The 12,225-nt window shown below is 45.9% G+C and overlaps 2 protein-coding genes across 2 annotated transcripts; both read right to left on the minus strand.

Moving 5' to 3' along the window:
* Positions 1 to 2,314: 2,314 nt before the first annotated feature.
* On the minus strand, positions 2,315 to 3,164 carry LOC123089714 (germin-like protein 8-11). The gene is made up of 2 exons (XM_044511308.1): positions 3,044 to 3,164; positions 2,315 to 2,904 (listed from the first exon to the last, which is right to left on the minus strand). Exons 1-2 carry the CDS (start codon positions 3,162 to 3,164, stop codon positions 2,348 to 2,350), a joined length of 678 nt encoding a protein of 225 aa, XP_044367243.1. The 3' UTR covers positions 2,315 to 2,347.
* A 2,816-nt stretch (positions 3,165 to 5,980) lies between these two features.
* LOC123089715 (germin-like protein 8-5) lies at positions 5,981 to 7,023 on the minus strand. Its single transcript, XM_044511309.1, has 2 exons — positions 6,842 to 7,023; positions 5,981 to 6,717 (listed from the first exon to the last, which is right to left on the minus strand). Exons 1-2 carry the CDS (start codon positions 6,960 to 6,962, stop codon positions 6,149 to 6,151), a joined length of 690 nt encoding a protein of 229 aa, XP_044367244.1. The 5' UTR covers positions 6,963 to 7,023; the 3' UTR covers positions 5,981 to 6,148.
* Positions 7,024 to 12,225: the final 5,202 nt, after the last annotated feature.

Raw genomic sequence — 12,225 nt, forward strand, 5'->3', positions numbered from 1 at the left:
TCTCCCTCTCGAAGAGCTTGGCGAAGCCCTGCCGAGATCGCTGCTGCATCCACCACCACACCGCCGTGCTGCTAGATCTTCATCAACCTCTCCTCCCCCCTTGCTGGATCAAGTAGGAGGAGACGTCTTCCCAACCGTACGTGTGTTGAACGCGGAGGTGCTGTCCGTTCAGCACTAGGATCTTCGGTGATTTGGATCACGACGAGTACGACTCCCTCAACCCCGTTCTCTTGAATGATTCCGCTCGCGATCTACAAGGGTATGTAGATGCACTCCTCTCACTCGTTGCTAGATGAACTCCATAGATTGATCTTGGTGAAGCGTAGAATTTTTTTTATTTTCTGCAACGTTCCCCAACAGTTGGCTCAATGAGCACTACTGACACATAGAGGGAATCAGACGCGAACACCTCTGAATCAGGTGCCATCTCGGACATAGGCTGCGAGTCCTCGACAAACGATGGAGCAAACTGGCTTTCAGACAGGACAAGGGCCCGACTAAGATCTTGCGTCTGGGTGGTCATGTCCTACAATCGTAGCACGCATTGACAATAAGCATAGCACACAACATACCGGACAATCCATGAAAGCAGGAGCATACATGTACATGGTTCATCACTATCATAGCAAGCACATGCTTCATCACTATCATACTAAGCACATGGTTCATCTCTATCATACTAAGCATACCGGACAATCTATGAGCACGGACATATATGTACAACAAACAACATGCTACAAATGGACCACCAATAGCTACAAATCATAGGTCTAAGCACGAATCAACACAAGCACAAGGTTCAACTTGAAACTCTACTACTAATCTAGCCTACCACATGCTTGAACATCTAGCCCTACCATAAATTGCAACCGCAGCATAGCAATCAACCATATGAGCTCACAAATCAGACCATTAATCAACCATGCATCTAGATCAAACCCTAGTTGCAGCTTAGATCTGGCTAGAAGGAACAGAGAGAAAGGGGGATTGAACTCACAGAGGCCATGGCCGTAGCTCGTGGACGAGGGGGACAGTCGTAGAAGATCACCACCGACCGGTGAAGGAGCGCCGACGCCGTGGACCGCCGGCCGATGAAGATGCACCGCTTACCTGCTCGTCGATGCCGATGCGCGTCGGCAGGAAAGCTTGAAGGGAGAGAGAATGGTGGCGGGAGTTGGGGCGGTGAGGGAGGGGGCTAAATAGGGGTGGACTCGGCGGGAGGTGAGCTGAAATCCTCCTGCCGATTTTTCGGCGACGCAGGCGAGCTCGCGCCATCTCCCTGGTCGCACGAGGAGAGAAGCGCGTCGCCCTACCCTGCCTCGCCCGATCAAGACTCGCGAGCTACTGTCGATTCAGGCGTTTCCCCTAGGCCTGGCCTGGACGTGCTTTAAGTTCCGTGCCATGCCGGGCGCACAGTAAACGCAGGCAACCAAACGGGTCAAGTTCTTCCCGCGCGGGCCAGGTTGGACCATATGCAGGCAACCAAACACGCCCGTAGCTGTTGAATGAAAGTTAGGCCTCTGCCATTCAAATTTAAAGGATTTCCAACCGAATTTTGAGGACCCTAATCCTAATAACTTTTTACCGTATTGGTTGTTATTTTACATAGTATAATCGCAAATGCTCACGCACACTCATCTGTATGAGCATACACGCACACCCTATCCATATAATCACCTTAAAAAGGCTGAACTAGCACAACATGTTAAGATTAACGGAGTCACCAGGAACGTCTCCTTCCTTTTTAATTTTTAGGATTGCAATTCATTGGGATTTCCATTATGATTTATTTGTACCACTGATAATGATGGGTTAATCATTTCTATCTACTCATATTGTAACCTGTCTAGAAGCGGCGAGAACTAGTCAAGAATGATTTGTAAATAGAATAACATCACAAAAATGAAATTGGATGGGAAACGTGTCATAAAAAATTGATATTAATTAAATTGCCTTGTCACGCATCATGATCAATTGTGGAGATTACACATACGTAACATGTATTGCACCGTATGAGTACAATTTCCTCGGGTGATCAACCCTCGCATCAAACTTATGTAATTTGCAAGATAATGATCTATTCTTTTGGAACATGGAGAAAATACCCGAATTTTCGGTTTCTTACATGTAATACAAAACATTAACCAAAACAACATATCAATCAAAATTGGCCAAATAAAAAAATCATATTGTCAATTATTCATAAGGCAGAAATACATCCACGGCTTACATATGCATACTAGAATGACATATGCTACATTCATTTTATAGCTTAGGATGCATATCTAAAACTCAACCAAGTCCTTCATTTGTGCATTGATCTCCCATGTGATCAACCAAGGTCGACTTAGTACTGATTGTTCTCCCAGAATTGAGCCTGGAGATAGTCTATTGTATTCTTTTCCACATGAAATGCCTTGGCAAGAACATCATCTGATATTGCTGGCTTCGACCCAAACACTGCATTGGCAATTGTGATAGCCCCTGGGTTCTGGCTGCTGAGCGCGGCAATTGCAACAGCTGGCTTGTAGGGGTTGGGGTTGAATTGGAAGTGGATGAGCCCCACAGGGAACACAAACACATCACCTTTGTTAAGCACCTTTGAAAGGAACTTGTTCTCCTGGTTGGATGTCACAAAGCCAACATACAATGTCCCCTCGAGTACTGTGAGGATCTCAGTGGCGCGTGGGTGCGTATGTGGTGGGTTCTGGCCTAGGGGAGCATAGTCGATGCGCGCGATTGAGATGCCGAGAGTGTTGAGTCCAGCAATCTGCATGACATTGATCAAGGTGACATTGGATCCAACCTTATTGGTGACCCTAGGCTTGTCCAGAGCGGCTGCCTTGAAGAAGTCATCCGCATTGACTTCCATCGGGTTCTTGCAAACAAACCCATTGACACGCACTGGGTGGATAGAGGAGAGGTGACATGTAAGCTCAGATCTTACCCAATTGTTTCAACTTGCAAATAATTTCCAAAATAATAGTTTCGACATATATATTTGCTGATAATATGTCAGGAAACCGGGGAAGTATCGTAGTACCTGGTGAATGCATGTCGGCGACACAAAAGTCCTGGAGTGGGCTAGGGTCGGAGGCAATGGCCTGCCATGAGATGGATGCAAGAAGGGCGGCAAGGAGAAGCATAGAAGAGGAAGATGCCATTTGATTGTAGTTATTTCTTTGGCTCTTCTTTTCACTTGTGATTCTGTTTGTGTTTGTGGTGTAAGTGATTGTTTCGAATATGCAGGGGATGTATGTGTTTATATAGGCGCAACAGCCAGTGTGAACTTGTGGGCAGTAGACGCAGTCAAGTGCAACCAACCAACGGATTGAAATGGTCTCTGGCTTCTGATTGATTTATTTTTCATAAACTTTTTAGTTCCCCTTTTAATACTCCTAATCTACTCCATCATCTGACGTACGGCTGAGTAGTAATTGTGATTATTTATTGATCTCCAACAAGTCAGCCACAATGCATGCAGGGCTGGTTCCAGCAAAAATCACCACACATCACCATAGTTTATTAGATATATCCAAGTCGCTTTGGTTTCTAGCATGTAGTATCATATACTTGGTCCTGGTGAAAACTGGTGCGCACGAGGTCATAGTGAAAGAGCAGTTGGAAAAGCCAAGTGATGTAAAGCAGTCGTTTTCTACCTCGAGGGCTTCCTGGGTCTATGGCTTCTAAAGCGGAAAGTTCCTTCTGCATTTTTAACTATGTGTGCTAACAACTTAACATACATACGATTAAAAAAATCATGGTCAGAGATATAATGGAATATCGTACCATCCTGCAAAATCAAGGGCAAAACTTCCGAACACGAGTCATCGTCCGCTGATATCAAAATATATATTAGATTGCTTAGAAACGTTAGAGTCTAACAATATAAGATGGGGAAGTAGTTAACGGATTGAGTCAATGAGGAATAAATCGTGGCGCGCCATTCCATGCATGAATGCACCTAGCTAGCACAGCTATTATATGTAGCTGTCCCTGTTATCATGACATCAAGCAGATATTTACTTGGTCAAATTTCTCTCAAAGTGGTTAAGCACATTAATCCACATACACGTAAACAGCGACGATGTAGAGCAAAAACAATTCATTGTGATCTTAGTCAGAGTAGTTAACGTCCCTCTTGCTAAGAGTTTGATCATGACCAATTCAGTGCATAAATCTGACAATCTAGTTGGCCTTTCTTGACTAGTGTCATAACACACCTCAACTTGCATGATTTGTTAGAGTAAACAATGCATCCAATGATATTAGGCTGGGTGGCCACTCATAAATGATTAATTTCTTGGAGGTGTTTGTTGGTAGTCTTGATACAGAAATGATGTTTCCATCAAACGAATAAAAAGCTTCTAGGAGTCAACATGTAGGCCGTGTCCTCTTGGACCACACAAAGGGGATCTCCATCGCCGGCCGCAGGCCCTGTCCTCTCATCCTGCCCTTGCCGCCATCGGTCGGCACCATGCTGACAAAGCACCGAGTGGCGGTAGTCAGCTATGGCATGTCCCTCCTCTCCCCTCAACAAAGCACCAAGGAGCCGTGTTCCACCTCACTTGTGTTTGTGGATCAGGGAACTTTGACCGAAGTCGACGCTCGCGCAAATCAAGGGCAGCACCGTGATCGTTGACCTATGACGGGTGATTGCGGCAGACAAGGTATGGCTGCACTTCACCGTTCGTGGGTGAGGCTCCTCTGATGGTGAGCTCCTCCATGCCAGTTCAGGATGAATACGCTTGTTCGCCCCGACAGACACAGTGGTAGTGGCGCATTGCGTCATGACCCTTGTGAGGGTGTCGTCGGTGAGTGACTATCTTTCGTCGTGGCTGCGCGTTCAAATGGTGTGGATATCCAATCGAACCTACCTCAACTCTAATACCTCGTGATATAGTTTACACCTATCTTTTACACGCGACGACGTCCTCCCTTCGTCCTGCCTAGTTGCCGATATGGATGACGCTCCTCGATTCAGAGCAAGAGGACAGATGGTCCTCTCTGGCAGTAGTTGGGCCGTGACTGTGCAACAAAGTCTAGTGGTTTCTCCTATGTGGCGCGTGGTTTGTTGTTGGTGGCGGTCCTGGTTGGGTATCAAGGTGGTCCAGCCTCTCGTGTGCTTCTTCTCGGCGGCATGCTCGAGGCATCTAGTTGTGCACTTTCTGTGCTTGTTGGCATGTTTGGCTTGTTTTTGCTGTGCTTTTCTTTGATCATCTTGTATGGGGATTTCCTCAACACCATGCATCGTTCGGCTGTGTAGCTTCCTTTATAAAGCAGGCAAAATTTTGTTTCGATATAAAATGCTTCTATCACCAGCTTGTTACGAAGAAACAATTCAAATAATAATCATTTTTATGGTTTGAGTAATAATCGTTAATCTTTTCTTTGTATTTATGCATGTTTATCATTTATGTTGGAGCTGATTTTTGAAACCTGGCCCCCGGTGTGCCCAATTTTTATAACTTAGCAAAAATCATATAGTTCTTAACATAAGACAAAAAATAATGCTCATATGTTTTTTGATACAATAATCCACCTCATCGGTTTCCATTAAAGAAACCATCAATCAAACTTACAAGAGTTTGAACCAAAAGGAAGCTAAAACAAAACATGCTGGAAAATTGAGCTAACAATAACCAAATCAAGTTCCATAGCAAAGGGACTGTAAATTACTGATTATATGCACCAGAAAGCGAGGTACCTCAACAACGACCCCAGGATGCAACTTTTGCACATTCAACTTTCACATTTCAATCCCGAGCACAACCGGATTCCAACCATGGCATACTTCACATGTAGTGCAGGACAATCCTAGGTGTTCACTTTAGCATCAAACATATATTGAATTGTCATATAATAATCTATTAGTTCGGAACAAGGGGAAAGAACCCAGAATTTTGATTTGTTATGATAAATATGACACGTCAAATTCCAAAAGAGGCAAATTGAGATCATATTAGTGTGATAAAAACAATATTGTGAATTATTTATAAGGTAGAAATACATTCACTGATTACAGACACACAATGGCATGCCATATATATATGCTCCATTTATTTTATAGATTGGGATGCATATCTAGGAACTCAACCATGTCCTTCATTTGTGCACTGGTCTTTTGGGTAATCAACAAAAGTCTGACTTAGTAGTGGTTGTTTTCCCAGAATTGAGCCTGGAGATAGTCTATTGTATTCTTTTCCACCTGAAATGCCTTGGCAAGAACATCGTCTGATATTGGTGGGTCGGACCCAAACACTGCATTGGCAATTGTGATAGCCCCTGGGTTCTGGCTGCTGAGCGCGGCAATTGCAACAGCGGGCTGATGGGGGTTGGGGTTGAATTGGAAGTGGATGAGCCCCACGGGGAAGACAAACACATCACCTTTGTTGAGAACCTTGGAGAAAAACTTGTTTTTGTTGGGGGCGGGCTGGTTGGATGTCACAAAGCCAACGTACAATGTTCCCTCGAGCACCGTGAGGATCTCAGTGGCGCGAGGGTGCGTATGTGGTGGGTTTTGACCCAAGGGAGCATAGTCGATGCGTGCAATTGAGATGCCGAGGGTGTTGAGTCCTGCAATCTGCATGACGTTGATCAAAGTGACGTTGGATCCAACCTTGTTGGGCATACTAGGCTTGTCGAGGTTGGCCGCCTTGAAGAAGTCGTCCGCGTTGACCTCCATCGGGTTCTTGCAAACAAACCCGTTGACACGGACTGGGGCACAAGAGATGTACATGCAAGCTCAGATTTTACAAAGTTGATTTGACTTGCATATAATTTCCAGAAATAGATTTCAACATATGTATTTGGTGAAAACATGATGACAAACAGATAGTACCTGGTGAATTCATGTCGGCGACACAAAAGTCCTGGAGTGGGCTAGGATCAGAAGCAGTGGCTTGCCATGAGACCAACGCAAGAAGTGCAGCAAGGACAAGGAAGGAAGAGGAGGATGCCATCTCGTTTTAGTGTCTTTGGCTCTTCTTTTCTCCCGCCTTCCTATTTCTGTTTGTGGCGTGAGTGACGATGGTTTAAACATGCAGGGGATGCATGTGTTTATATAGGCCCAGAACTCGTGAGCAATAGACAAAGTCAAGTGCAACCGATCAACAGATTGAAATGGTCTCCCGTTGCTGATTAAACTAGTTTGCATAACTTTACAGGTTCCCTTTAAGACACGTTTTCCCTTCAAAGAAGCAATGTGAAACTCTGTCCTGAGTCGGCACAATGCATGCAGGGCTGGTTCCAGGAAAAGTCACCACCCATCACCATTTAGGAAAATATTTTGAAGATAAGAAACACTGAATAAATAAACAAATAAAATTCCACTAGTGTAATTAGATACAGTATCACATACTTGGTCAGAGTCTGAACTGTTGGTCTGGTGCGCATGCACAAAGTTAGTCAAAGAGCAGTTGAGAAAAGCCAAGTCATGTAAGGCCATCAATTTTGTCACCTTGACAAATTTTGTCACCTCCAGGCCGACCTTGACAAATTTTGTCACCTACTCATGCGTGGGCTTGATTCATGGGTGCCTGCATGACTTCTTAAGAGATATAAAGTGACTACTACTCCTGTTCTTTCCAGAAGTTGATATAGAATAATGTGTGCAATCAAGCTTTTCAAACTATAAAATTATATATTTGCCTGTAGATTTGTCATGAAATCCAGCAACATATGATGACGCAGCTTATTGTGTGCGAACAAGGAAGAAAGCGAGGCACGTCGATCCACACATGAATCCACCTAATACATTTGCTATATGTAGCAGCCCATGTACGCTATCATCACGTCAATCTGGTGTTTACTTGGTCAGATGTCTCTCGAAGTGGTTGAGTATTTTCAGGAAGAAGCGGCGACCTTAGTGGACAAAGTGCCCAACCAAAAGGAGAACTGCCACATAGGCCATGACGACGGAGAGGAGGAACTTCTCACATGATCTTAGCAAGACTAGTTAACATCTTGCAAGGAGTATTATCAACCTGTTCTTTCCAGAAGTTATTATGAAATACATGCAATCTATCTTTTCGAACAACAACACCAGTATAAGCAAATTATATATTATCCAACAGATTTTTCAGGAAATCCACCAACATAAGACGATGCGGTAGCTAAGGGATTGTGCCAACAAGGAAGAAATCAAGGCGCATGGAGCAATACATGAATCCACCTATAATACACTCATATATGTAGCAGCCCCTATTATCATCATGGTAATCAGATATATATTTACTTGGTCAAATTTCTCTCGCAGTAGTTGAGTACTTGCAGGAAGAGGCGACGACATTAATGAACCAGCCTATCCAAAAAGAGAGATATGATGATCTTATTAGGAGTAGTAGCGTCCTCTTGCTAAGAGTTTTATCATGGCCAGTTCAGTGCATAAATCTAACAATCTCGGTTGGCTTTCCTGCCTAGGTTCATGATACCAAACCTCACCTGCCCCTTTTGTTAGAGTAAACAGTGCATCCAGTGACTACACTGGGTGGCCACTCATAAACTGGTTACTTTGTCGGAGGTGCACGAGTTGGTAGGTTTGTTGAAGAAAAGATCAGGATGTTTCCATCAGACGAATAAAATGCTTCTATCACAAGCTTGTTACAAAGAACCAACTCAGACAGTAATCATTTCTCATATATTTATGCATCTTGTCCGCGTGTCGTCTCTGGCGCACGGGGGAAACCCTAACCTCGCCGCCAGCCGCCCCTCCCCCGCTTCGCCGCCGTCGGAGGGGACACCGGCGAAGCCCGCGTGGTCCCCAGGGAAGGTGGCGGCGGGGCGTCCTCATCGTTCTCGCGCAGATCACGCGGCGGCCGGTGGCGCGCGGCGGAGTTCCGCCGGTGGATGGCGCCTGCTGCCCGTGGGGCGGCGTCCGTCACGGCGGCGGGGCTGCCCCTGAACGGCACTTGGTGTTGGTCATCTGGCGGCGCGCGGGTGGACCGGATCTGGGCTTCTGGTCTGCGTCCTCGTCGGGGCAGTGCTTGCCGTTGCCCTCGGTCATGAGGCGTGGTCCGGGACGGGCCGAGCGCCGGCGGTGCTGGCCAGGACGCACGCTGGCAGCGCCCTACTTCATCTCGCGTCGTCTCGCTGGCCAATGGTAGTGGTCATCTTCTTCGTCAGAGATGGCCGGGCAGAGGCTTGGTGATCGGATCTCGGGATCCATCATCTAGTCCCGACTGCGAGTTGGCAAAAAGGACCTGTATTCCCGGTTCGTAAGGGCCATTAGTCCTGGTTTTTGAACCGGGACTAAAGTGTCGGTACTAATGCCCTATACCTTTAGTCCCAGTTCTTGCATAAACTGGGACAAATGAGCCTCCACGTGGCCGGTGCAGCGAGCCCAGGCAGGAGGCCCTTTGGTCCCGGTTGGTGGCACCAACCAGGACCAATAGGCATCCACCCGTTAGCATTTCAGGTGCTGGGGTTTTTGTTTTTTTTGAAGGGGGGGAGGTTTAGGGGGTTTTGGGGGGTTAATTTAGGTGTTTCATATATTGTGTTAGCTAGCTAATTAATAGAGAGAAGTGTCCTCTCTTATCTCCGTGCTTGGTCGACGCTACGTACTATATGTATAGAGAGGACTAGACACGCTAGCTAGTAAGCAAATGAAGGAAACAGAAGATCGTCATGAACATATGCATACAAAGAGAAGTGATATCGACCACCTCTCCTTCTTTGAGAGAATGGTCGAACAACAAGTTCTCGTATATCTATCCGATGCTACGTACTGGCTACATATATACAATATAAGTATCTCTTAATTACAATATAATCTCCTAATTAAAATCGAGCTGATTAGGGTCCACATGGTATTCTCTGTCTTTACCGATCACGTGGTCAAGAAAGAATGCCGCCAATTCCTCTTGAATTCCTCGCATACGATCTGGTGGAAGGAGTTCATCCCGCATCCGAAATATCTAATTTGAAAAAGGGGGTCAATACATATATATGAATAAATGAAACTCAACACAAATGATGGTAATAAAATAAAATTGTGAATATTATTATTTACGCACTTCATATTGTTTGTCAAAGTATCCCCGCTCACAGGCCGTGTGGCGGATGGACTCGCAAATGTAGTATCCACAGTAATCATTCCCTTGTTCCTGCCACAACCACTTTACAAGAAATCGATCGAGGTCAATCAAACTGAGAATTAGCAAACATGCTAAATGGTATTGATGAAACTAGCGCTTGAATCACTAGGAGGTGCGTGGAACATGCTACTATAGTACTTATTTTCGGGTGTCTAAATTGCAGCTTCTTTGGTAGTTCCAGAGTTTTTGAGGTGATTTTTTTCCAAACCCTGCCAGCAGACAAAGAAAACAATTACTTGATATCAGGAAATGAACAAAGTTGCCGATATGGTGCGATAATGATGGATTTAACTTACTTCTCTAGAATTCCAGTCATGTCCGCATACTCCTTGGGATCTTTTCGTCTCGAGTCTAAGACGGTTACTAGTCCCTGCTCAAGCTTAATCTCTAGAAGAATATAGTGGAACCTGCGCACGCATGCATAACTCATTAATTACATTACTATAACCTCGACTAATAAGGGAAACCGAATATGCACAAGACAGTAACACTCACTTGAATTCGTAAGGGAAGAGTATTATAGCTTTGTTTTGATTTAATACAAACTATTGTAGCAGCTTGGCCTCGGTTTCTTTGGCCTGAGATTTAACCATATACGCATCTATGAGATTTGTGTTAATGAACCCAATATCACCGATTTGTCGTTTCTTCAATTTGGTGATCTTCAATCTACATAATATAGTGAGGATAATTAAGAATACATGCAATGAAAGAGCTGACCTATATATAGAGACTTAATGACAGAAGTAGTACTGTACTTACAGGCAGTAGCAAGTGATCATTAATTTATCGAGGGCCTTTAGATTGAAAAACGTGAAGAACTCCTCAAATGGAACATTCAACAGTTCAATTCCAACGAGGTCATGCTCCTCTCTGACTCTCAGCGTCAAAATATTCATCTCCTCAGACTCTCTGTAGGTTTTCATGTACCAATCATGGAATCTTTGACGAGAGGCTTCGCGTACACGTATTTGTGTTCGTCCACCTCCAAGAAATCATAATGTACATCGTCGGGCAGGTAATCTACAAGATTGTTATAACCGGGCACCATCCTGCCCGGAACATTAGCGACGATATCGCTAGACACCTGGAGCGGGGGGAACGATTGGTTCGCTTGTTCGCCGAGCTGGGCAACTTTTTTCCCAGCTCGTCGTTGACCACTGATAGTACTTCCCGACCGCGATGCGTCCACAAATGAGTTTGTAAGAATGTGCTCATAGTTGCCCTTCGCCGGAGACTTTGGCGGTTTCTTCAGGGCAGCCAGAGTACGCTTCACTTCTACCAGATCTATTTGCTCCTCTGGAGGTGGATGTTTCTTTGCTTTCACCCCTTCAAAGAAGTTCTTCACATCGGCTTGCACGATCTGCGTGTTTTCCTCCATGATCCTCTCGTATGGTAACTTCTCTGGAGTCTTGAGAGAAGGACCGTATTTGTATTACCTCCCGGCTCTGGCTGTGCTGCTAGACGCCGGAGCAGACGGAGTAGCTGCGGCTGTCTTTCCTTTCTTACGAGGCGGAGGAGAAGGACTATGACGCGCCGGAGCAGCCGGAGCGGCAGCGGCTCTCTTGATCCGCCCTTGTTGACGAGGCGGAGAAGGAGGCTGGCTGCTCGGGGGCGCCAGTGCAGGCGGAGAAGGAGGCGGAGTGCCGCCACGCGCCGGAGAAGGAGGCTGAGTGCCCTGATCAGTTGCCGGAGGAGGAGGCGGAGGAGGAGGCGGATTGCCCTGACTCGCCGGAGGAGGAGGAGGAGGCGGAGGCGTCTAGTTCGGAAGGTTGATGAGCTCCTTCCGCCATAGGCATGGAGTCTTCAGAGAAGAACCCAGCCGAATCTCCCCTTCACCCGTAGGGTGGTCAAGCTGAAGGTCCTCAAATCCGTCTGTTATTTGATCCACCATCACCCTAGCATATCCTTCTGGAATCGGCTGACCGTGGTAGGTTGCGCCAGGTTCATTAGGTATAACAGAGACAACAGCCGCCTTGACTTTCAATGTCATCCATCGCGTCATAAGGTGGCAATGTTGAGACTCCGTGATAGCATCCACGGGGTAGCTAGCAGGAGCCGTGAAGACAGGCTCCAGCTGCTGAGTCTGCTCGGTGGAAGCCACGCTGCTTCTCCGCTGAGATGGCGGGGT

This window comes from Triticum aestivum, chromosome 4B, assembly GCF_018294505.1.
Source record: "Triticum aestivum cultivar Chinese Spring chromosome 4B, IWGSC CS RefSeq v2.1, whole genome shotgun sequence".
Lineage (NCBI taxonomy): Eukaryota > Viridiplantae > Streptophyta > Magnoliopsida > Poales > Poaceae > Triticum > Triticum aestivum.